Source organism: Phasianus colchicus, chromosome 8 (genome assembly GCF_987193195.1).
Source record: "Phasianus colchicus chromosome 8, bPhaCol1.hap1.1, whole genome shotgun sequence".
NCBI lineage: Eukaryota > Metazoa > Chordata > Aves > Galliformes > Phasianidae > Phasianus > Phasianus colchicus.
The window spans coordinates 18,063,452-18,089,894 of record NC_143443.1 but is presented as its reverse complement, the minus strand read 5'-3'; the positions used below and the strand labels follow the sequence as shown (position 1 = coordinate 18,089,894).

Sequence of the window (26,443 nt, the reverse complement as noted above, 5' to 3'; positions counted from 1 at the left end):
ATTGGAGCTGATGCTGCACAAACTCTGCCCATGCAGCCAGGGTTTGGGGCATTTTCACCAGGCAAATGTCTGTCCCTTACTGCTTCTCCTGGCTGGCAGAGCGAGGGCACTGTGCTCAGCTTCATGCTCCTGGAGATCTGTGGACCCTCCAAGCAGGGATGGCAGCAGGTCTGCAAGTAAGGAGCTGCTGCTTTCTGCTCTGCTGGAGAGGCCACAATTAGCACCCATATGTTCTCAGCTATCAAGACCGTGTCCCTTAGATTATTTATGTAGCCTGGAAAATTCTGTAGGCTTTGCTAATCAACTCCATTGCTGGTAATTACCATGTTACATCATTACTCTCCATCCCTGATCCTTTATTAGCATACTCCAGGAGCCATCTGCCTATCCAAATCATCTGTAGCCTCAGGGGAGCTGTAAGGGATGCGACATCCTCACAGCATAACCTTGCTTGTCACTGGCATAGTGAGGAGGTTGAGAGGGATGGCAGTGGCCTTCCCCTGACAAGTTCAGTGCAGTGAACATGAGCAGTGCCTAGAGGGAGGGGACCTGTGAATAACCATCCTGTCCCATGGCACCCTGTGCCCTCCTCCCTCAGCCCATTCTCTGAACCCACTGGAGCCGCTAAGTCCATCATGGTAGCTCCCTCCTTCTTTTATTTCACATTTCCAGGCAATTTCCCTGGCTTTCAAGAACAAGACTTCCAGGCACAGGTAGAAGTAATGTAGTCCCTTAGTAAAAGGGCTGTTTGGGGTTGGGTTGTTTTTTTGGTTTTGGGGGGGGGGGGGGTTGTGGGGTTTTTTGTTTTTTGGTTTTTTTTTTTTGGTTGGTTGGTTGGTTTTTGTTGTGGATTTTTTTCTTTTCTTGGAAAAAGGCTCTGTTTTGTTTGGCAGGTTCCTGATATGAAGCATCTGATAATTCCACCAATATTAAATACCATTAGCAATAAATCACTGGAAGGTGGAAGTCAAGGTAAAATCAAAAGGTACTAAAGGAATAGACTAAAAATAGGGTGAGTTGTGAAAGGGCTGGAAGGAGGACACTCCTACAAGTGTCGTGTCCAGCACTGAGCTTACTGAGCCTTTTCTTTAGTGAGTTGGTAAGAAGAGTCGCTGTGCTGCAGGGAACTGCCCAGCAGGAGACAGAGCTGCACATCCAGGGGAGCAGGATGAAGGAACTGATTCACAAAGAGACGTGGAAAACCACCAAGTGAGGTTTACACAGTGCTTTGCTCTATACCTGCAGCAAAACAGAAGGGGCCCAGAAGGTGGCCCTGTGTCTGACAGGTGAAGCACCACTGCCTAAACAGGTTTCAGGTAACTCTTGCAGTGAAAGGTGTATGAGCATAAATTTGTTGCCATCTGAAACAGGTGGCTTTTCAAAAGGAAAAAGCAAGAACAAGGAAGGGGTTAAGAGTTTGCAGTGGATTTTTGTGGGGTGAGTGTCCCTGGGAGGGGTGGCAGGAAGGCCCTTTGCAGGCTGAGCCTCAGGATGGCAGATTGGAGCTCAGCTGCCGCGGGTGTGCCTTGCAGCAGCAGCAGCATTGCGCTGCTGGTGCTATTTAAAAAGCAGCAGCAGGCTGGAGACTTGTGCTGAGCAATTCTGCAGAGCCAATGAAGGCACTTTCTATACGCCTGTATGTAAATACATATCTTGAATGTGGGGGGAGCCTCGATATCTGATGGTGTCACAGAATAGCAAGCAGCTGTCTCTGTACAGAAGAGACACAGGAGACCTCCAATGAGACTGAGTGAGTGCTGATGAGTATTGCCATGCTTCTGAGAAAGAGGAGGATGTTGCAGGCTGTCACCACCAATGACCACACCGAACAAGCCACAACCCATCACAGGCAGGTGTAGTGTTAGAGGCTGAAGCAGAGCCTCAGATAACAACTTTGCAGCTGTACAGTGGGATCTGCAGAAGCCCCATCCTGGCTCTTTCCAATCTGGGGCTGTGCAGCAGTGTGACAGAGTTAAGGGGGGGCCTGCTTTGTGCCTAATGAAAATACGGGAGTGTGCCATTGGTGGGCTTGTTGCATTGGTGCCATGTATAGCATCAGTGCTCTGGGGCTCTTCTCCTTGGGGTAGGCTGAGAGTGAGAGAAGCACTGGCAGATCTTATCTGAGCGTTAGCATCTTTATTAAAACAGGTTCGGCACTCGCTGCACTCAGGGTGGGGAGTGTGAAAAAGTGGGATCCTTACGGTGCTTGGTGGAAACGCTGTGTGTGTGTGTGTGTGTGTGTGTGTGTGTGTGTGTGTGCGCGCAGTTCGTGTTGCAGGCGGCTGTGCGAAGGCAGCGGGGGCCTGACAAGATCGGAGAGATTCAGTAATAAAGAGGAACAGCGCGGGTGGGCAGGGCTGGGTCGGGCCGGGCAGCGGGGCGGTGCTCGGCGGGGACCGGGCAAGGCTTAGCGGTGGGGCTCGGCCGTGTCGTGCCGTGCCGGTGGGACCATGCCGTCCTACACCGTCACCGTGGCTACGGGCAGCCAGTGGTTCGCGGGCACCGACGACTATGTGTACCTGAGCCTGGAGGGCACTGCGGGCTGCAGCGAGAGGCACCTCCTGGACAAACCCTTCTACAACGACTTTGAGCGCGGCGCGGTGAGTGCCATCACGGTCCCCGCTCAGCCGGCAGTGCCCGTCCCGCTGCTGCCGGGCTGGGGGTGGGCATTGGGGCAGGCGAGCCGGGGCTCGGAGCTCTCCATCGCAACTTTAAGTGGTAGCTGGGAAACAGCACCAGGCGCAGGGCTGGGCTGGGCTGTCAGCGGAGCTGCTCGGGCTCACCCCGTCGCGTGCACTGTGCTGTGCCCAGGCCGTCCAGCTGCTATCATCTCCTGTATGCCGACCACCCTTTCAGCACGGTGCTCATTTGTTTATTGTCCGACTTCAAAATAATAGACTCTGATATATATATTTTTTTAATGTGTATTTTATTTGTAGCCCTAACTCACAGCTCCCAAGAGACCTAAGGAGATTTAAGGGACTTTAAAAGTTTTTTATAAGCGCCCTTAACTCACTTTGGAGATGGGCTCCACCATCACAGTGCTGCCTTGCCTATGGGTAATTTTACCCATGGGGTGCACAGCCTGAGCCAGCTATCCGGCCTTCCTTGATAGGGCATCTCAGATATGGTTTGCAGATGACAGCATTTTAAATTAGTGTTGATGGTGTGTGCAGATATGGCCCCCAAATATGTGTGGATAAACATCCTGAGAAAAGCAATTTCAGAGGTGTGGGTTCCTCCCTGTTGCTGCTGTTGAAATTACTTTCTTTCATGATTAAGCATTAGTTGCACAGAGATCTCGTCACCCTTGATCTCCCTAAAGGGCATCCACACCTTCTTTGTGGAATCATAGAATGGCTTAAGTTGGAAGGGACCTTGAAGATCATCAAGGTCCAACCCCCCTCTTCTTATTTTATCTGGTGAATATAAGCAAATCTTAACAACGTTAGTGAGAGTGATGGAAGAAAACCTCAGGGTGTTCTGCATTGCTCAGGTTGAGACTGTGCTCCTAGGAGGACAGGGCCCTGTTTGGCTCCAGATTTCCAGTGCTTGGGCACCCTGCTCCCATCCTCAGGCTGCAAATGGGGGTCCAGAGTGCTGGGCTCTGCTGGATGAGAGCGGGAGGAGCCGGGCTTTGTGCAGCGCAGCAGCCCTGCAGCAGGCAATATGTGCACCTGGAAGCACATATTCCTTAGGAATGCAGCTTCTAGGTGGATCTGAAAGTCTTTACCTGTACGAATAGCTTGACCAATATTCTATACAAAATGTATTATTAGGTAAGCAAGCTGAGACACGGACAATCTCTTTTTTTCTCTTTTTTGTCAAACTTTTTTCCAGGTGCAAAAATCCGTGACTAATTCTTGACTTTTTCTACTATCCAAATTATTTCCATATGCAGTCCTTCCGTAGTGCGTTCTGTAAGATGGCTGCCTTAGGGATGTTTGATGTGTGTGTTGTGCTGTTGCAGGCAGTGTTTCCTTGGGCAGTGCCGTGCATTCCTCCAGGCACTGTTCAGGTAACACTGTGCCCAGAACACCATGGGTCTCACTGATGCACTGTGCAAAGAAGGAAAGAGAAGAAAAAGTAGTGATATGGAACAAAAAGCAAACCAGCAAATAATACTGAAGCTCACTGTAAGACTTTCAGGTTGGTTGCTTTGTAAAATGTGACAGTTGAAGCCAGTTTTGCCTCTGGCATTTTGATAGCATCCCTATAATTTTCTTTTTCTTCCAAATAATTAATGTGATCACATTTTAAAAATAATAATAATAATAAAGTACTTTTTTCACAGATAACCAGAATTCCACAGTACTATTTTATAAGGCTTTGTCACTTCCCAGTTTCTTTACTAAATGTTGGGCTGGTTTCAGTAGTGCCATTATCCTGGGAATGGCTTCATTTGAATTAATGCAAATGGTGAGTTTTCCTAGATATGCTGGATGAGGGTTCCAGCCAGCTCTGAGCAGATCTGCGTGCCAAATATTGATAGAAGGGAAGGGATGTGGGAAAACCAGAAGGAGCTTTCACAATGGCAGTGTACTTTTAGTTTCAGTCTGACATACTCCAAGCACTGGACATGGGCAATTTAGAAAGCTGGAGCTGCTTTTCTTCACTCACTATCTTTTGAGTAAGTTCCTGTTGGTGCAAAGCAATTTCAATGTGAGTGCACGGTGTCCCTCAGTTCTCTGTCTGCTTCCTGTTACCCTTCCATCTGCTTTTTGCTGAAACGCACTCAACAGTACTTCCAGAAGGAAAACAGTTGTGTGTGGCTTTGGGCTCTGTGCGTGCAGAACGTGCTGGTTTGTTGCTCCTTTTGCAGCATCAGGCTGGTCAGTAGGAGGTGCTCCTCTGCCGGAAAGAGCTTGGGTTTTGCAGAAGGGTAAATCGCTCAGACGGGATGCTAAGGGACTTTGGACAGTCTTACGGCCTTCATTCACTCTGTTCTCTCCCCCTGAAGCCAATTATTTAAAAACTCCCAGCTTCTATGGTTTACTGCACAGACACTGGGGTGCAGTGTAGTTTAACAGGATGCCTCCTAACATGAATGCAACAAAACCATTGAGCAACAACAACAAAAAATAACCTGCTGCTTTGAACCTGGCACCATCTGCACAGCTTGCCACACCTTTACTGCACCTTCACTGCCTCTAATTCTAGATATATTTATGTCAGTTTGTGTAAAGTAAGGTTTTGTAAATTATAGAAACAGTATAAATAGATATGTGTAAATGAGGATTTTGATATATATTTTTTTTTTAATGGAAGCTAGCTAAACGTTTGAAGAAGAGAAATTTTAAAATATAGTCAGGCATGTTGGGCAAGATCACAGATTACATCCTACAGTCACTGTCTGCCATAGTGGAGGCTCACAACACTACTGTGGTGATCTCTGGGAAAAGCTAGTCGGTGTTTTTTCAGTCTCCAGAGCTGATCCAAACTTTTGAAACACCGAGGGAATGAATTTACATGTGTACATCATCCTTCTAGCTGTTCTGGGATACTGTGAGTGAGGGGGGTGGGAGGGTTGAAGATTCAGCAGCGTAAACTCTCAAAATGAGTGTATGTATTGGCTCTACTGAGCGAACTACTTCTGTTCTGCTTGGCTATGCAAGGAAAAGTCAGAGACACCATTTTAATATGTCAGTTGAAATCTTAGCTATGTGATTTTCATCTCCCAGCTCCTGTCTGGCAGGCAGATGCTGTCATGCCAGGCTTGCCAAAAACAGCCGTGCTGTTTTTGTGAAGCACAGTTCCCCCATGTGCTACCACCTTGTATGGATAGGTATGCTGTTGACATCAGCATTGCAAATTCTGGTTTAAGACTGGATGAGTCTCCTTTTTGATAGAAACTGTTCAATGGCTTTGGCTTTAGTAGGAAAGTATATAGGAAAGAACAGTGTAGGAAAGAATATAGCTCAGGCTGAGATTAGTCTGTTAAGTCTCAGTGAATCAAAGTAAGTGATGCCAAGACTGATTTTAAATATTTGAGTTTAAGTGAAGTTAGGGTGAATGTTAGAAGAAATCCCTCTGTCTTTGTTGATATGAAGTAACCTCATTGGAGATGCATAGCCTGAACAGTTTCAAAGTTGATTGATGAACATCATGGGGAAAGATGGGCGAAGGCAAGGTTTTGTTATCTGCAGCATGGATTTCAAAGTCTTTCTTTGTTTCTTTCCTTCTTCTTTTTTCTCTCACTTGTATGAGTCAATTAGATGAGACATGAAAGGTGGTAGTTTCAGCCTGTCATCACAAGCTCTGGTGGACATAAGTGCCTAAGATCCTAAAATGATCATCACATGCATAGCTTGTGGAAAGGGTACTTTGTGCTAATAACATAGGAAGCTGGTATTGAAATGGGAAAAAAAGAAATACTCAGGGATCCTTCTTAGCGTATGTGTTCTTCTAATCATATAGATGCAAGTTGCTATGTATCTTTCTTTTGTAATTGTTGAGGTTAATAGGTGCCATCCAGAGGCATTTCAAGCTCCGTACTTTTTTCCTTCTACCTCTCCAGAATTTAATCTTGCTTCACTTTTCAGTTTTGGTCCTTATTTGAAATAGCTTTTTTTTTTTTTTTTTTTTTCTCCCTAGCAAATAAGACAGTAACAGTGGATATATAGCAATAGGCTGGGGAGCGCTCCTGAAGACATCAAGCAGGGTGTGATGTCTGGGCCAGGAGCCTAATGAGGAGACTCACCTGGGCAGGAGGGTCTTGCAGACACTGTAGCATATAGTGGAAGTGAATCTCACCCTCCGGGTATCAGCAGCTACTTAGTGTTTCTACGGTTGTTGTCTGTGCTGAGAAAAACCACAAGAGAATACAGTCTCTTTTTGTAACCATCTTATGCTTAGCAGGATCATCTGAGCAGGCTGTGGCTGCTGCTCTCAGGATTTTTGTGGCAGTTCAGCTTTTACAGTGAGCGCCTGACTGCTCTCCTTTGCCCTGAACTGTTTGCATTGTTAGAAATTGAGAGTCAGTTTCCCTGAGTTGCTTAGCACTGCACTGTGCCTTACTGGCCATGTGCAGAATGATTATTCATTTCTTCCTGTTCTGATATTACCTAGTAGTGCAATTACCACCAGAACTGCAGCTTGCTCAGTGCTGTTCTTGCATGCAGCAGGAGATCACACAGGTCACTGAAAGGTTAGCCCCAGCCTTGTGAGGGGACTGAAGTATCCATCCTTGAGTCAAGAGTTCACCATCCAGTGTGTTAACCTATGATTATCCTTCCGGTGCAGCAGTGTGAATAGGTTTGCTGAATCAATACCTCTTTATGGGCTATTGCAGTAGCAAAAGCTATCATGGGCTGCAGATTTTTCTCAGATTTGCAAACATTTCAAGGGGTGATACCATCTTTGGATTAGATACAAAATATTTCCCCATTTTTGTAGTGCTTTACATGGTCTCATTTATTTCATTTACCTTTCAGTTGTACTGCAATCATATAATTCTCTTCTGACCTTGTCGTTCTCCTTGTACTTGTCCCTCACTGGAAGCAGGAAACTACTTTATGCACCCATGCCATACTGGCTACAAGGAAGGCCAGGTGTCCTTGTACAGTGCTGGCTTTGCTTTCCACAAGTGCAGTGTATCAGTGACTATTTCTGCTCTGTAGGTTGACTCCTATGATGTGACGGTGGAAGAAGACCTTGGAGAAATTCAGCTAATAAAAATTGAGAAACGAAAATATTGGTACCAAGATGACTGGTACCTTAAGCACGTCACTGTCAAAACACCACTGGGCGATTATCTGGAATTCCCATGTTACCGTTGGATTACAGATGAAAAAGAAGTTGTCCTTCGAGATGGAAGAGGTGAGCGCCATAAGAAACATCCTGTGCAGCAGCTAGAATTCTCCCACCTCTCCTTCCTCTTTCCCTGTGTACATCCCAGACTTCCATGACCATATTCAGAATATGGTCAGATAAAGGATAAAAGCAAGTGAAACAATGTTGGTACCGTAAACACAGCCAGCTGGAAACTGTTAGCCATATATATATATATATATAATTGGTTGTATTACCTCCAGTATTTCCAACCCAAAATAGCTATTCCCGTAAAACTCCTGCTAGCTTTATCTGCCTTTCTATTTGCCTATGTAAAGCAAGTCACGTACCTTGTGCTTTCTCTTCATCACTAAGGAGGTCTCTGTTATTTAGCATTATGGTGTGTACGTGGTCAGGAGAGCAAGTTGTCTGGAACTGAAGCCTCACTGTGTTGTTTTTCTGCTCTCGTGGCAGGAAAATGTGCTTATTGCCTCCGGCTGGCAGGGGAGAGTACAGCTCAAGGAGAGAGGATGGGAGATATTTCCTAGTGTTGTAGTTTAACTTACAACATTGTCCAAGGCAATACTATTATTTCTTTGATTGATGAAAATTCTTCTAGATGCTGAAAAATAAAATTAAGTCCCATGACCCTACTGAGGCCATCTAACTCCAAGTGTCTACCTTAGGAACTCAGGTTTTCTATAGAGATGAGATAGTTGCTCTTAGCTTAACCAGTTTTCTCCTTGAGGCACCACATTAGAAGCTGAAGGTACTAAACTGGATTGCGTGAGCTTTTCCCACAGAAATTTTGTAAAGGTTTAGGACAGAAGTTGGAAGGCTTTGAAACACTGGTTTCCTTCTCAAGACCTGGGTGATGATAAAGGAACCTCATGACCCTGTTTCTTTCTCCCATTCATAGCAAAGCTCCCCCGGGATGACAAGACCCAGATACTCAAGCAGCACAGACGCAAAGAGCTTGAGAATCGTCAAAAAATGTACCGGTGAGTCCCTCACAGCTCCCCAAAAGTCCAGGGCCTGTTGTCCTCAGGTCAGGAGTTGGCAGAGCATGTTCAGATACTCATATTGCTCTAAGTACTGAACTGCTGGTAAAACAAAACTGAAAGTTTGCGTGTTGGCTATATGTGCTTTTTTACTTAGATGGGGTTCGTTGTGAATGATGGTCATCCTGCTGCACGTGGTTGCATTACAAGATACTTGAATCCCAGATAAGCCTGTCTAGAAGATGTAAGGTGAAATTCAGTGGTACAGTCTCTATATGACTCCTCTGGCCTACAGGCATGCTTTCAAGAAAAGATAAAAAATAGATTTTGTTTGTCTTTTACAAGCTGGACTCCAGTTTTGGAGTGTGATATCAACACGTAATCTTATTCTGGAGCTTTGTGGCTGCTGTAATGAGTTTTAGTCACTTCTTGAACCAGGGTGCAGTGGAAGATTTGACCTTGCTTGAGCAGACTGGAATGTACCATCAAAACACAGTGGTGTTATCCATCTCCATAGAGTGATAAACTTTTTCCTAAGTAAGAGAAGGTCACAACAGGAAAACCTTTTATCAGTAGGTAATTCCAGAAGACGTCATACATTTCCTTTTTATAGGAACATACTTTCTGTTAAAAGGAGGAAAGTTTTTCTTGCTTCCCTCTTCTTATCAGGAGAAAGAGGATGAGAATAACAGAGGTTTCATTCAGAACTGACAGATTGAGGTTTGGCGTATGTATTGTTGATATAATTTGACTAAGAAACGATCTTGATCACAAATAATGGCAAACAGCAGAGGAAAATCTAGATAAAAAGATAGGTGGCACAAAATCTTGTTTACATATGCAAAAAGGAAGGCAAAACCATTGTTAATTCCAGGAAAATAGTAATTTACAATTCAAATGTTTAACTTATAGTGCACAATGCAGTCTGTGTGTGGCAGGCAATTTGGAAACACTGCTGAAATTCTCCCCATTACAAATTGCCTTTTTTTCATTTGAGTTAAAAACGAGGTACCGTAGGAGATCATACATAGCAGAGCTTGAGTACCATGGCCATCAGGAGGCAGGCTCAGGAGCTGAGCTCAGGCTGCACGCACCTCTGGTAGCATTGGCTTTTGGAGGAAATGAGACACTTGCCTGACACTTTGAGCTGCTAGTAATTTCACAGTATTTTTTGCAAATGTGGGACAGATGGTTTTCCTGCCCAGTGACTTCTGCAATGCCAATTGGGTAGAGCACACTTACCTTGGGGAGGTAGCTGTCTGAGCATGCCTTTGTACACCAGAGACTTGTGACAGGGTGCAAGTCACTTACAAAACCTGTGTTTCTCTCTCTGTCCATTGCACAAATATGATGAACAAAATGATACCACATTGCTGTTTACTCCAAATCTCAGGCTGTTTGTTTCACCCAGTTATGGCTGTGTTTTAGTTCTGCAGAACTGTAGCCTCAAGAATGAGGTTGATGTGACCAAACAGTGTGCATTGTACATCTGTCTTTCTGCCCGTTTCACTTCCCAGTAAATTTGTAGTTACTGCCAATTCCAACCAATTGTGACAGGCATTCGGAAATATCACAGGTATTAAGATACTTCAAGTTTTGTGATGGTAGTTGGCCAAGTAGATACCTTCTGTTCTACTTCATGTAGCTGTAGGTTACTGGTAGGTTTTATTGTAGTATAAGTCAGTATTTTTGCCCCAAGTGAATCTGATGCAAGCAGCATAGGTAAAAGAATGATGGAGCTCTTGTGCTGGTGAAGTTATACGGTTGATCCAACTTCTCTTTTCTCAGCTGGAAGGAGTGGCATCCTGGCTTTCCATTGAGCATTGATGCCCACTGTCACAGTGAACTGCCCCGTGACATCCAGTTTGACAATGAGAAAGGAATCGACTTCATTCTGAACTACTCCAAAGCGTGAGTGTTTGTGGTGCTTCGGGAATTTGCAAAAAACTTTTTTGTGCAGAATAAGGATGTGACCACATTATAGGTTTCACTGAATCTCAGAATTGGAGTCTTTTCTCTCATCTGCACCTGTGATTAAACAAAGCAGGGAAAAAAAAAAAAAAAAAAAGGAAAAAATATCTTCGTTTTGTTTTAATTGATGTTTTGAGCTTTTCACTCTTGGAACTTGCTGATCCTCTGCATTCTCATTGGACACTGTTTGGCTGCAGGCAGAATGAGGAAAGACCTCTGAAAAGCGTGGAAAGGAGAGTTATTGACAACTACTGCCTTACGCATCTGGCTGTGTTCAGTGATGCCCCCTGAAGATGCTTCTCTCCTCTGGCTATTAGGGAAAATTAGGCCTTTCAATCAGGTACCAAAAAGTGGTGTCAATGCATATTTGAGACTCTGCTGAAGAAAAGCTATTCCCATCCAATGTAGGTTAAGTTCATCAGTTAACCACATCTGAGAGTAATCTGCTGCAGACATCAAAGTCACTATCACACCTGAACTTGACATGTCACTGAAAAAACAGTCCTAGACACTGGGTGAGCCTGAAAAATCCTGCCCAGCAGGATAGTACAAAATTAATGGGAGAAGAGAAAACCTCTGCACTGTGAGTCTGCTTCTGAGCTGTCTCACAAGCCTGAGCCATGTCATACTTTATCAAATGGTGGGAAAAAAGGAAATGAGGCAAGGCTGCTTTGAGATCATCCACAGTTCCTACATCTGTGACTCTGATTACTCTAAGAGCTGTTTGGACGTGGTGCTCGGAGATATGATTTAGCAGAGGGTTGTTAGAGTTAGGGTACTATGGTTAGGCTGTGGTTGGACTTGATGATCCTTGAGGTCCCTTCCAACCTGAGTAATTCTATGATTCTATGATTCTGATAACATGCTGGTCCCTCCATTTTTTGGAAAGATATTCCTCTCAGTGTTTCATTGATCAGATGGGGATTATATCATCAAGTATAGGTTGATAAGAGAACTAGCAGGTTTTACAGCCATTCTAAGAAAGCTGCAGCTCCTAATAACAATGAATACTTTCTTATCTGAGTCCATTTAGTGACCTGACATGGCTGAAACCTTACATGATCATGCTTCCTATAGAAGTTCATCTGATATTCAGCTACTTACTGTCTGTCCAGGAGGTCCTACCCAATACTCCCTCCATCTCCTGATACTCAGGAAAGGCCATTCCGAGCTCCTTGTATAATCCTTCTGTGCTCCATCAGGGGTGATGAGACCTCCAAAGAGGTTGTCTCCAGGCCCAGGCTAGCTAATTGCTCAAGATGCTTCCTCAAGGCACCTCTTCTTATCTTGACTGCTATCTGCAGCAGCAGAAGCAGCCGTTTTACATGTCTCTTGTCTGATTTTCTGGTTATGCTGATGGGAATCCTCTTTCACAGTGCCACTTGCTGTCTTTGCGGGTTTCTTGTCCTCTTTGACCACTTCTAATACAGTTCATTTTAAGGTCTCTCAGTCTTAGTTTATAATTTACAGCTGCAGTCCTCTGGAATTCCCCCCTTAAATTCTGTTTGGGAGGATTTGCTGTGACACTGTGACATTTCTTTGTCCTGTTAACTGTTCTCCCCATCTTTGTGCAGTGTATGTCTTTGTACATTTGAAGATGCTAGTGGAAGGAAAACCTGATTCTAAATCCACTGACATGTATTCAAAATAAATGTTTTCTATTTAATAACAACAAAGCTACCATTTATGTAACAGTATAAGGCTTTGTTTTTAGGATGGAGAATCTTTATATCAACCGTTTTATGCACATGTTCCAGTCTTCCTGGAGTGACTTTGCAGATTTTGAGAAGATCTTTGTGAGAATCAGTAACACAATCTCTGGTGAGTTTGTCAGCATTTTCTCACATTTTCATCATCAAATGATCGATTTTCTGTCTTGAATATATCTGATTAGGAAGGAAGAGGCTGACCTACACTTCTGCTTGAACATCATTTACCATAAACAGGCAGTAATCTTAGACTGCTGATCATACAACAACCCACAAGACCACAAAGCAAAGTTACAATAGAAACATAGAATGGCTTGGGTTGGAAGGGACCTTAAAGACCCTCCAGTTCCAATTGTCTGCCCATGGCTTGGATGTTTTTGGTTTCACAAGTTGTTGCAATGAGTCGTTTTGACAAAACTTGCAAGCTGTCAGGCTGGTAAGTCTGGGGACATGTTGCAAAGGCACTGAGAATGAGCTGGGAGCTGTAACTTCTTCACCTGGTCCTGCTGCAGACAAAGTAGTCCATCTGACCAGAACTGGAGGAACTGTAATTCTTGCTGGGAATGAGTGCAAGTTAGTGCTTAAAAGAGCTCACAGCATCTATCCCAAATGTCATCTCTTTCCAAAAACATGCTGGAATTTATTATATGCACTATAGTAAACATGGTGACGTGTTTACCATTCGGTGCTCACATCTTACCACGAAAAGATATATATCTGTAAGAGTCTGAGTTTCAGTTTTTTGCTTTGGAGTATTTGGTATCTGGAAAATCCTTTGTACTGATAAAAACTCTACTCATGTAGTATTAAAAGACAAAGACAGAATTCTTATTTCCTCAATCCTTTTCATGTGAAATCTTAGCAGTTATTTGAAAGCCAGGTAAAAGAGTTGCAGATGGAGATGGGGCGATGGAGTCATTTCTGTAAAGTGGGGCTGGGAAGCCTTTGATCTGTGAGCCAGACCTAACCTGCTACTGTGGCCTGCAGTTATATTATTTGATATTATTTTACTGTAGTAATGGATATAATAGATACACAGATGATATTATTCAGTTAGCATGTGGCCCCTAAAGTATGTGTAGATTTACTCATTCTGGCTCTGCAAAGGAACATATTTTTCCTTCCTGCTCTGGAGTTTTGCCCCTCTTTAGGCTGACAAAAGGACCAGTTAACAGAAATAGGAGGCATTTCTATGATTTCAAGTATGAAGCAAAGCACATAAGGAGGCTGGAGCTATTAGAAACTAATTACATCAATTAGTTATATTTAATAAGATTTCTTCCTAAAGCACAAGGATTAGATATAATCTACATTTAATTTCATTGATAATATTTTTATACCCATGAGGAAAGCTCTAATTCTGTGAGTTTTATACTATAAGAATGGATCTCAGCTGTGAGTGCACCTCTCAATCTGATTATTGGCAAGACTTGGCAGAAGCAGGTTCATGTTTTTCAGTCATGCAGCTGCCCTGTCGGCATCAGTGGGGTTTTGTTTTCCTTTAATCACATGTTTTCTGACTTTCAACTTGTAGTTTGAAGTGGCAATAATGATATTAGGAAGCAAAGAACTGCAGTGTGGAAAGCACACAGTACTACTAAAGATGTAATAAGGAGGTGGAGTCCCCAACACTATTGTTTTATTCAGAAGTTATTAATTGGCTTTGTATTAACAATTGAAAAATGAACAGGAAAAAGAAAAAAAAAAGAAATAAAAAAAAAACAACCAACGAGCAGTGTTAATGAGAAGCCCAAAGTCAACATTCTCCAGGAACCTCTCACTTAGCTCCAGTCACTGCTGTTTTTTCCCTTCCCACCTTGGGTATTTCCCTTCCCCTGCCTGTGCCACTGTTTTGGGGCTTACCTGTCTGTATAACAAACCCCAGGAATTTGGAGACTAAGACTGAAGAATATCATGGAAGACATAAGGAGGTGGTTTGCATTTGGAGAGCATATTTTTCATAGAAGTTGAATGTTTCAGTGCAGTGTAACAAAAGGAATGGGAGAGAAACAGAGAAATCTGAAATACAGTGATATTGATGCTGCCAACTTGTTTTCCTTTAGAATATGTGATGCAGCACTGGAAAGAAGATTTTATGTTTGGCTACCAGTTCCTGAATGGCTGCAATCCTGTGCTGATCCGGCGATGCACAGAGATTCCCAAGAAGTTGCCAGTGACCATGGATATGGTAGAATGCAGCCTGGAGAGGAACTTGACCCTGGAAGAAGAAGTGAAGGTAGGGGTTGGGGTGAAGTTGGATTCCATCTGCTCCTCCTTGTGTTCTCTGACCTCCACTCCCTGTTCTAGCTACATTTCAGCCACATCTCCAAACTCCAGCTGCAGGCCAGGCCCTTTTCCAGGTCCAGTTAAAGGGATACCATTGGAGGTGAAGGGTCCTTCACAGTGCTTTTGTCTCAAAGGATAGGGAGTGTCAGAAGTGGGAAGCATCCTACCCTTTCCCAGAAGGACGGTACCCTCTGTCACCCACAAAGCTGAACTATAATGCTGAAGAAGGACTAGGAAGATGGTACATTCCTTTTGTCTCTACAATGAGCATGGGGTGTGGAATAGTGTGAAACTTGTTTGCACCTCAGTGTCACTGCATGAATGCCAAATAGTCTCTCCCTGCTGAGAGATTTGTTGTCAGGGTCAGCAGACACAAGTCAGGTAGCTTGTGTGGAGGTGCTTGCTGTCCCAATGGCGAACATCACTTCTGGGCTTCCATGAGCAAGGGTGGGCTAGCAGCAATCTGTAACTGCAGGGCATGAACCAGCCCCTTACCAAGACTCCCCAGTCTTAGTTCTGAGCCTCACTGCTTCTGCCTTTCTGCTTTTCTTTCTTAACCTCTCAGAATTGCTGTCTTCTTCCTCACTTATCTGCCTTTTAGCTGCTGCCTTGCTCTTTTTCCGTCCTTCCCACCACAAACACTATTTGCTGTGTTCTTTCATCTTTCCCTCTGTCTGTTAAAACACACCAAACCCTTTTCACTTTTTTTCCAGCAAGGGAACATTTTCATTGTGGACTATGAACTGCTGGATGGCGTGGATGCCAATAAGACAGACCCATGCACGATACAGTACTTGGCTGCACCCATCTGTTTGCTGTACAAGAATCTGGAGAATAAAATAGTACCCATTGCAATCCAGGTGAGCTTGCTATCAGAGTGTTTAAAGGGGCACATTGCTTATTGTCTCCTCGTAAACACACATGAATTTGGGGATTGTACTGTTTTCATCTCTTTCAGCTTGGTCAAAAGCCTGGGCCAGAAAATCCCATTTTCCTTCCTTCAGATGCTACCTATGACTGGTTGCTGGCCAAAATTTGGGTTCGCTCATCTGATTTCCACATCCACCAGACAGTGACCCATCTCTTAAGGACACACCTTGTCTCAGAGGTGTTCAGCATTGCCATGTTCCGGCAGCTGCCTGCTGTACATCCCCTCTTCAAGGTTGGTCTTTCCGTGAAGGGGTTCTGGGGAAGTCAGGGGGGTTTTCTTTTTGGCTTGACAAACCAAAAGTACATCCTGGTGGTAGCTCAGTTGGAATGGTTTGACCAGCTGTCTGGCAAGGCAGTGTAGAGCTAGCTCTCATCAAGGACTTGAAACTCTACACATGGTTGAATTCAATCAATGAATTTGTGCTCTGCTATTTTGTCATATTTCGCAGCTGTTGGTGCCACACATGCGATTCACAATAGCCATCAACACCAAAGCTCGAGAACAGCTCATTTGTGAATGTGGCCTTTTTGACAAGGTAAGTAATCCCCTTTGCAAATCTTTGTTATTTTTCATGGGTCCCTATGTGTTTTAATTCTTTATTTGTCACATACTGTGTTATTTCTTGACTTTCTGCTAAAGCACAAACATAAACAGCATCGTCTGAGACACAGACTTCAGTTAATTCACTTCCTGTTGTGCTAACGATGGTATCTTTCACCTCTAAGTAACCAGTTCAGAATGTTTGTATGATATCCAAACATCTAAACCCGACTGTAATAGTGTTTACTGTGATAACAGCTCTTCATCTCCTTGCTACCCCAGAAACAGCATGCCACATCTAGGAACCACAACAGGTTGGCAAGCTGCCCTCTCTGTGGAAATGTGCTAGCTGCAACTAAGACATGTTCCTCATATACCTCTGGCACCAGGAAAAAAAAAACAAAAAACTTCCATGCTCCAAAGTTTTTCTGCCTTCATAGAAAAGAGAAGTTAATTGCAGATTCTTTCCTTGTCGTCTCTGCTCCTCTGCTAACTGTGGAGGCTTGGAGATGTTCCTGTCGACTGAGTCAAAGGACAGCATCTGTACCCCATGCATGTGGGATGAGTGTGTTGCTAAGACCTGCTAATGAGGATCATGCAGTTCCAGAATTGTTGGTTTCAGTGTAAATGTACAGCCAGACAGGAGAGAGTAAGTGTAAGCTGCATACTGCTACAGTGCAAGCACCACGAAGCAAAATTTGGGAGCTTCTGAGCAGTGATTATCTAAAGGATTTTGCAGTGTTGTTTGTAGTGAACATGCTGTGTTTTCCCACTCAAACATCCAACAGGACTGTTGTCCTGGCTTAAATCCCAGGGTGCCTAAGAGTAGCTTCCAATCCTAACCACCACCTATTATCAATCCTAAACCACTCCACAGCAGCACTTGGTGGTTTAGCAAGAGCTCTGGTCTGACAGACTCCTGGCTGCCCTCCTTCACACATGCACTCATTCTGGAGCATGGAGCTGGCAGAAAGTGCTCTGCATTCAGTAATTCTATTACTTTATTACTGTGTTCCATTATATTATTTCAAGGTGATACATAAGATGTGCCCATGGAGATCTGGATCTGTTATCTGTGGTCCATGGAAAAGGTGTGAAAACTCTGAGGTCAAAATGCAGAACTGCAGTAGACCTCTGCAGTTTAACACTTATTTGTGTGGAGATGTGCTTTTTTCTCCTGGTAATAACACATCTCCTGGGAATTTGGACAGCCAGTCTTGGCACAGTGAGCCTAATTTATCTCCCACTGCTCATATCTTGCTGTTGTTCCCGCAGGCAAATGCTACAGGTGGAGGAGGACACGTGCAAATGGTTCAGAAAGCAATGAAGGATCTGACTTACAGCTCACTCTGCTTCCCTGAAGATATCAAAGCTAAGGGGATGGACAGCAAAGAGGATATCCCCTACTACTATTACAGAGATGATGGCATTAGAGTTTGGGAGGCAATAAAGAGGTAAGAGGCTGTAGTTCTGGAAAGGGCCAAAGAAGTCTTTGTCCCAGAGACACCACTCAGTTTTGTCTCTGCTCTACGTCACATTCTTGTGAATACAGCTTGGGCTGTTTGATCACATGGCGTATTTTTGTGATAGGAGGGGATCAGTCATACTGTTCGGTGCCTGGTGCTCCCCTCTAGTGTATGTGGTTTGTGTGTTTCCTCTAATGTGTCTGCTGCTAGTGGAACTTGTTTATGATCCTTCTTCTCTCTCTTGTCAGCAATGAGGCTGAATCATGAATTGGACAGCATGTTTTCAGAATGACTGGGGCCAATGGTACAGGAGCTGAAGTTGTCCAAGAGTTAGCATTGTTTAGGTGTAGAGGAGAGAAGGCAGAGGTGGGAGTTTTGAGAAAGATAAAATGTTTCATCAGAAAGAAAGAATTTTTCCCTTTATCTGTAGACACAGTCTCTTTAGCCTTCAAGAAATCGAAGGCTAAAATTACAATAAAAAAGATGTTGGGTAGCCTTTAGTCAAATTACCATTTGATAGATAGAACAGATCATTTTGAGAGCCTGTGGAGTCCCCAGGGGTGGGGGCTTCCAGTACCATTTAAAAGAAATAATTTCCTCAAGTGTTATAGATTGAAATGATCCTGACCTAGCATAGAGAATAAATGCCATCACATGAGTGAAGGAGAGTGTTGTGAACCCATCTGGAAGAACAGTTACTAACTTTCAGCTCCTGCTCGGTTTCCTGTTCAGAGATGTTTGATTCCTGCCCTTTCCAGGCCTATATTCTTTCATTCTACATTTCAGAAGCCCCTGGATAAGTATGTATTCATCTGTAGGATTTCACAGTAATTGTCCCTGTTCAATGCAGGAGAGTTGATCCAAACCTTTAATGGGCCCTTTCAACTCAAACGATTCTATGAATTTAGCCCTGCAAAGGGAATTTAATTAGCTTTTTAAGCTATGCACAAACCGAGAGAGAACACAGCAGCCTGAGCCACCCACGTGAGCTCACTGGGGGTCTTGTGGAAGCAGAAACGTTAAATGTGGCTCACACGAGAGAGCTGTGTTTTGAAGCCCAGTAAACTGAAGCACTTATTTGAACTAAACCTTTCTTAAAGTGCCTTACAATTGAAAGGACCAGATTTTGCCAAGAAGGGCAGCAGATTTGTGTCTGGAGAGGTCTTGCAAGACTGAAACATACGTCCTTTTCAGAATATAGGGTATTTATAACACAAGACTAATGTTTAGAATGTTGTTTATGTCTTTGTCTCCTATGATTTTGGCGCAGGGAATATCTTTCCATATTTCCTACAATTGTTAGTGTCCATTTGAGAGAAAAGGAAATTTTTACTTCTCTGTGGTTGCTTGACATATTTTCCCTGCCTGTGTGTGCTTGTTCCTGCCCTTCTTTTCTTTCCTGTGCTTTCTTGTGCTAATTGAGATAGGATATCTTTTCAAATACCAGATAGTAAACTCAATTGAGTTTGACTGTTTGTCAGTGTTAGCTGGAGGAGGATATTACACGGCTTCAGACTTGGCTGAGAGATTCATTGTAAGTACTTGGTTTATAAATAGTGTGAGCAGTGACCTTCCGAGCACTGGGTGTCCTCACACCTGAGCCCACTCACATGTGTGTAACCACAGCCTACTTTTCTCTGAAGGAGTGTCAGTATCTGCTCTTTGGTGAAATGACTTCTATCCCCAGCCTGTCCTTTTAGCTCCCTTCCAACTTGGGATATTCTATGTTTCTATGACTGTGGTCCAACGTACTTCTGATGGTGGAGCAGTGATACTGCAGTTAGAAATAATTGCATTCCCACCGCTTGTGGGAGGGTGTTGAGCCTTGATCTTGCCCCCCACTCTTCCTCACGAGGTGTATTCTCTCTGTAAGCTCAGCAGAAGGTCTTCAGTAAGATTTCTTTTTACTTTTTGTTTTCTTTTTTTCATTTGTTCCTCTGTCTGCAGTTTTGCAGAGGATGTGATTCAAATCTACTACGAGAGTGATGAGGTGGTGTGTGAAGATGTGGAATTCCAGGCCTTCGTCAAAGATATTTACATGTATGGGATGAGGGGCGTGAAGGCCTCAGGTAAGATATGATGGCCTGGCCAGCTCTGCAGCTTCCCAAGTCTCTAGAGATGGCAAGGCTGCGTGCACTGCACGTCTTGAACTGTTGGTGACCTCCTCCCTTCTTGGCCCAGAGACTCAGTTTTATGGACTGCCCATATGGGCTGAAAACCTGCCCAGCCTGCGTCACTTCTCTGCACTGCTGTCACCACAAGGGCTGGGACAGAGCAAGTAGGACGACCTGCATCTGTAAAGAATAGGAAGGGCATAAGTGGGGGACAGCTGGCCTTCCCCTGCTGTCTCCACTCCTGCCGTGGGAGCACTGCTCTGACCAGGAGCATGCTGAGTTTCTTTACAAGATGAGCACAGTGTGTTGAGGACAGGAGGGTGCAGGAATGGGTGTGTATCCTCTCCTCTTTGGGCTTGGTGCTTGACCAGAGCTACCATGTCTTCTTGCCCCTGCCAGGTTGAGTTTGCATCTGCAGCAGATTCATGGTGCAGACATGGCAGCGGCTGGCACAGAGGCAGCTCACCCCAAGGTGCTGTCAGATCTCTAGTTATCATGGGACCTGTCATCATGCTGGGCTGGGACAGGGACAGGGAGTGGAAAGCAGGACTGTAATGTTGGGGCAGGAAAGATGCAGGCTCAAATGTGCTTTGGTGATAAAATATTTCCCCTGTCCCTGACTATTCTTTCTTTAAATAGCTCTGTGTGATTACTCCCCCTCAAAGACTGCTGGATTCAACTATTTCTGTTCCTCATTCTGTTGTTTTTGGTTCAGAAGTTCTCATTTCCTCACTTATTGTCTCAGCAAATAAGCTCTCCCCGCACTTGTTCTCACAGCGCACTTGATTGCTGAGCCTCAGACATTTATAAATACAAGCAGACAGCCATTTGCTCTTTGATGTGAACTTTCCCTGCTTGCATTGCGGAAGAAAAAGGGACTCTCTGGGTTCCTTGCCGCAGGTTAGGTGTGAGGACAGACATGCCATATATTTTAAAGGTGTAATTATGCTTTGCCTTTCTCCTAAGGAATGCCACTTGCTTTGCAGACAATGATGATGCCTTACGAATCTGTATGAGGTAAAAACAGGATCACTCTGCTTTTATGGCTGAACAGCCAAGACACAGAGCTTGATTAACTGCTGTTAGAGCACATGGCAGAACTAGTAATAGAGTCAGAAGGAAAATGTCCTGCTCTTCGGTGACTGTTGCATGGTCCTCCAATTCACACCTTCAACCAATGACTACTGGATAACTGTGTTGTTTCATGTTTGTACTTATTCTTTTGTTCTCCCTCATTCAGGGTTTCCTAAGGTGATCAAGACAAGGGAGAAACTAGCAGAATATCTCACAGTGATAATATTCACCGCATCAGCCCAGCACGCAGCTGTGAATTTTGGTCAGGTAGGAAGTTCTGTTCATCCTTTTGGGCTGGGACATGTACCCACCATGGCACAGTCTGAGAAGTGCTGTTTGGTAGATAAGCAGACATTACATTGCTCTTTCTGGCTGAACTAACTGCAGTGTCATCTGCAAATCCCCATGAGGACTATGGAAACACTGATTTTTGAAACATTTGGAATAATTTTGAATACTAGATAGGCACAGAAACTCGGGTTTGGGTGTTATACCTTGTATATTTTTGTTTCATTCATTTTATTACGTGGAAAAATTCTGTTTTAAAGCATTTAAATGGGTTTCTAAAACCCACTTTGGTAATGCTGAGGGGATCAGGTGCACAGTCTGGATACCGCAGCCCCATGCCTTCCAGACATCACCTGAACTGCCTGAATACATGCCGGTAGTTTGTGGCTCATTCTGCAACAAAATGCAATGAGTTATGCTAAAAGGCTTTGCTTTGTATTCGCTGCGAATGGGTGCATGGGCGACTACCAAGAACTGCTGTTGTAAGCTGTGCAAATTTGGCAGTGCCAAAGCAGTATATATCCCATCTTCAGATGTGGCTTAGGGAGCATATACATCTCAGCTCGGTGCTGTGACTGCAGCACATGTAGCTGTGTACGCTGTCTGTCTTTGAGTTGGCTCAGCTGGGTGTTTCAGCAGTTTAGTGCCAGCAGTACAGCGATCTAGCTGGCCTGCTAGAGCATTTACCAAAGTTGAAAATTGCCTTACACATGCCTGTGGGAGTTGTACTTCTGCTTTCTGAGGCGGCATAGATAAGCTGCTACAAGGTGAAATTGTATTAAAGCCAGTAGGATGGGCTCCAGATCCTCTGTGGTGTCTAGTAGGTATCCATCAGGCAGGATAGGCAGACATATATATGAAAGTAAGGAAAAATTACTTTGAAAAGAAAGGTTAATGGTAACTGCAGCATCTCAGATGGTGGCAAAACTCAGGATGGTAACTGAGGCAAGATGAGGCATCACCATTCTGCAGCTCTGAAGTATCCCAGAAGTGATTTTGAGTTAGAATTATTTTAATTGGAAGGGACTCTTAGAGACCATCTAGTCCAACTCTCCTGCAATGAACAGGAACACCTACAGCTCAATAAGGTGCTCAGAGCCCCATCCAGCCTGACCTTGTATGTCTCCAGGGACCAGACACCCACTACATCTCTGTGTTCCCAGTCCAGTGCTCACCAGAGCCACATGTACATGGCATGTTTGCCATCAGTCGCCTCTCCTACCACCTTTACCCAGCAGCCTGGCAAGGAAATACTAGCAGGTGGCCATGGCTTGCACTGATGGGTGCCTGTTGAGGTATCAGAGCCATGCAGGCCTTTGACAATGCCCCAACAAAAAGTGCACGTGCAAGCTTAGAGATCTGGCATAGGGAATTACAACCCCAATAATGGAATGTCACCAAATCTGGTGATTTAAGAATGATGCAATATGACTGGAGAACAGCAAATGTATCCTCCAAACACAATAAAAACTGCAAGCTTTTTTTACTGCAGCACCATGGGCATGTTCTTAGAGCAGGTTTTGCAGAATAGAGCAATTGGAGATAAGGAAAATTTACCCACTTTAGTGGTTTTATCAGAGATAACCTCAAACTTTGAAGAGATCTTTGCTTATTAAAATAGCTAAATTCTTTGCCTGACCAGTGAATCTGTGTCTGTGGTCAGCAGAATAACTGCTCCTATGGAGGTGACTCCACTCTCTCCCCTGTGAGATCCTCCTGGGAAAGACAGTAGGGACTTTCTTACCTCCTGCAGTGCTTCACAAGTGCATCTCTCTGTCCTTTAGTTTCATTAGTATCTCCTCATTTTGAGGAATTCCGATTACAGAAACAGACTCCCCAGTGCCAAATTTCATCATTTCCTTTGAAACATTCCTGAATACCTGTCACTGTAGATTTTCACTGTGCTTTCTTGCCTTGTGCAGTATGACTGGTGTTCCTGGATTCCCAATGCCCCACCAACAATGCGCTGCCCTCCTCCGACAGAAAAGGGGACAGTCACCATCGAGCAGATTGTGGAGAGTCTGCCAGACAGAGGACGTTCTTGTTGGCATCTGGGAGCTGTCTGGGCCTTGAGCCAGTTCCAGGACAATGAAGTAAGTTGACCTTTCTCCAGGAAGTGGGGGATGTAGGGAGATAATGAGAGCTATGGCAGGACCACTCTAACTCATGCGATTGTAGTGCTGTGTTTGATTTGAGCATCCATGGATGAGAAGCAGCAGCCAGGGATGGAGGGTGGGCAGGACACATCTTTCATTGGCAGTGATAGTGTAGGCTAGCTTAAATATTGATTGGGCATAATAGTAGCACTCCTAAAGCTCAGGGTGTTGTTCTGCTGGATGACATAGCATTGAGACAGAACAGTCTTTTTTTTTTTTTTCTTTTTTAACTCAAAGCATGATTTCTTGCTGTTTTTTTTCAACTAGCTGTTTCTGGGCATGTATCCAGATGAACATTTTGTGGAGAAGCCAGTGAAAGAGGCTATGGCAAAATTCCGCAAGAATCTGGATGAGATCATCAGTGCCATCACCGAGCGCAACAAGAACAAAAAGCTCCCTTACTACTACCTGTCCCCAGATCGCATTCCCAACAGTGTTGCTGTTTGAGCAACAGGGAGAGCTCAGCGGAGCATAAAACCAGTGAATGCTTCCTGTTACATATGGTTCTCAATACAGGCCTTTAAGAAATTTGTAAAATAACAAACATGCTCTCTCCATCAGAGCTGACCCTTACTCTATTTTGGCTTTCAAAGCACATTTAACTATGACAAATCTTGCACACAGTTTAGCTGGCGACTACTTAGGTCAAATTTGTTACAAGCTTATATCACCAAGATTTTTGTATTAATCTTAGAATCAATACCTGCATTAGTGTTAGCTTTCCTTTTCCCAGTCAAAACAAAGAAACCATTGGACATAGCAGTGAAAGTGGATGAAGATGGGTGTCTTCGTATCCTCATTTCGCTCATCTGATTCAATGAAAATAGTATCAGGAGCAATAAACAGGTCATATCTTTTAAATGCTTCCTATTTTTAATAGATGATGCTCAGGACTTGAATTCATAGTCTTTCAAGTTTGTGTGGTGTTTATAATCTGATTTAAAAACTTAAGTTAAATATTTTCACTGCAACTTTGTATGCCCCAGCCAGGATGAAGGTAAAAGCAGAACATTTCTGTAACACAGACAAGAGTTTTTATCACCTTCTTACAGCGAAGTCACTTTTCTCATCTAAAATGAGAAAATCTGGTTTATAGGAAATGATTTTTTTTACCTTTATGTACCTATATATTTTCTACATGAAACTAGTAAAGTTTGTTTCTGCATCTGCCACAAGAGTTTTCTGTCACTGATATGCATGGCAAATGTTTTGCTTAGCACAGTAACAAATACAGACTTAGCAGTGGTTATTCTCAGTTTCATTGTTGAGAAGGCTGGGCACTGTGGGCAGCTTCTTTTGTTCTGGAAGGGAAGAAAAGGCTACTTTCTATAAAGGTTATGGAGAAAGGTCAAATGATGGCTTCTAAGAAGGATCCTTGGATTTGACTAATTAAGTATAATCTGTTCCACCTTAGAGACATCCGAGTTGTGTCTGTTATATTCAGAGATGATCAGGCTCAAGTATCTGGGCTTTGGTTTAAGACTGGGAGTCACAGAGGTAACAAAAGGGAGAAGTGAGGTTTGGGAAACTTAAGAGTAGTAGTTTAATTAATAACACTTCTGGATTATTTTTCCCAGATTTTTTGTACTAGTGGTGTAAGCCTGCAGTGTTTGTTTTGTTGTTTGTTTTTTAAATAGATGAGAAAGCTGCTTTTGCTAATAAAACAGAACTGAACAAGAAAATCTAGATTTTATTTCTTAATTCACTTTCTAATGCTCTATGTTTTGGAAAACTTGTTAGGAATATAAGGTTTATATAAAGAACATAAGGTGCTGTGTAGAGAAATGAAGCTCCTGTACATTGAGAAAATACAGTTATTTCTGTCACTTGTGTGAGTTTCAAATAAGATTGGTGCTAAAGTGTCCTTCGTGTTTCATATGAAATACAGACTTGGAAAGGACAAGTATTTTAGACCCTTGATGGTAGTCTGATTCCCTTTTTCTTCTACCAGTGAAAGAGCTTCAGCAAAAATGTGGACAGTGAGACCACTTCCTTCTCTTGAGGAAGTACGCTTATGACTTGTGTGTTTTCCTCTTACCACAGCCCATGAGAATGATGGCTGCAGGCACCAAGGCATGCGATTGTGAGTGGTGCTGGAAGACAGCCAGAGGACTAGAGACCATAGCATGCGAACCACAAAAAAAAAAAAAAAAAAAGCTCAGCTGAATTTCACAACAAGCTGATGCAATATATCCAGTTCACCCCCCTTGCTCATATTCTTCCCCTGCATGTGGTGAATGTCATATTGCCTCAACCTTCCTATGATAATGATCTTCACAGTCAAGAACTTTCCTGGGAAAAATATAGAAAGACAATCTGAGGGCTGGTCTCTTGACTGTTCCCTTGCATGCCACCCTGTGGAGCTGGGTCTGAGGGGAAGTTTGGGGAATTCATTGTGCAGCTTTCAAGGCTGATAACAGCAACCTGATTTAACTGCAGCAGAGACTGTAGAATGAGGTGAGGAGGTTAAAGGTAACACTGTCACTAGTAAGGAAGCAAGTATGAGCAAATACCAAACTACTTATTTTCTCCTGTTCTACTCCCTGCTCCCTTTTCAGCCAGTCAGCATTCACTAGAAAGAGACCTTCTTGTGTGTGGCCTGTGAGTTGTTTCACTGCATCCTTAGCCATGGCTTGAACAGATGTGTCCCTGAGGTCACGCTTCTAAGGTCCTGCGGTGTCCACTCCCAAGATCACTTCAGGGCAAACATGAAAGGATCAGCTCTCTCTGAAGTGGGTCGTGCACTCAACTGAGTGATAGATATGAGATGATGCACATTTAAAGGTAATATTTAACAAGATTGAAAAGTCAGTGGCATGTGTCTTGGCTGGATGGCTGATGGCCAGTATGTAACTTGCCTTCTCAGCTCCAGCACCTTTGCTGTCTTCCCGGTTGCAGTGACTTCTTTATCGACTGGGAGACGTTCACTGCAGAATGCTCTGGCAGAGACTCAGGAGGCTCTGTTGTCTCTGTCCTTCCTCACAGTGCTTGGTCACAGAAGAGGGCACTTGAACTATAAAACACCATTAGTGGTAGTGAAAATAGGAAAATACTCCCCAGCCCCTTTGGCTTTACAAGTAGAGGAGAAACCCTGATGTTTTCTCCTCAGGCAAATGACAAAAAAAAAAAAGGAGAAA

General features: G+C 43.8%; 1 protein-coding gene across 1 annotated transcript; it reads left to right on the top strand.

Annotated features, from left to right (window-relative positions):
• Nucleotides 1-1,837: 1,837 nt before the first annotated feature.
• On the top strand, nt 1,838-24,988 carry ALOX5 (arachidonate 5-lipoxygenase). The gene is made up of 14 exons (XM_031607699.2): nt 1,838-2,600; nt 7,620-7,818; nt 8,690-8,771; nt 10,560-10,682; nt 12,457-12,563; nt 14,515-14,687; nt 15,451-15,597; nt 15,696-15,899; nt 16,117-16,203; nt 17,484-17,662; nt 19,622-19,743; nt 21,029-21,129; nt 23,073-23,243; nt 23,574-24,988. The coding sequence occupies exons 1-14, from the start codon at nt 2,451-2,453 to the stop codon at nt 23,751-23,753; spliced, it is 2,025 nt and encodes a 674-aa protein (XP_031463559.2). The 5' UTR covers nt 1,838-2,450; the 3' UTR covers nt 23,754-24,988.
• Nucleotides 24,989-26,443: the final 1,455 nt, after the last annotated feature.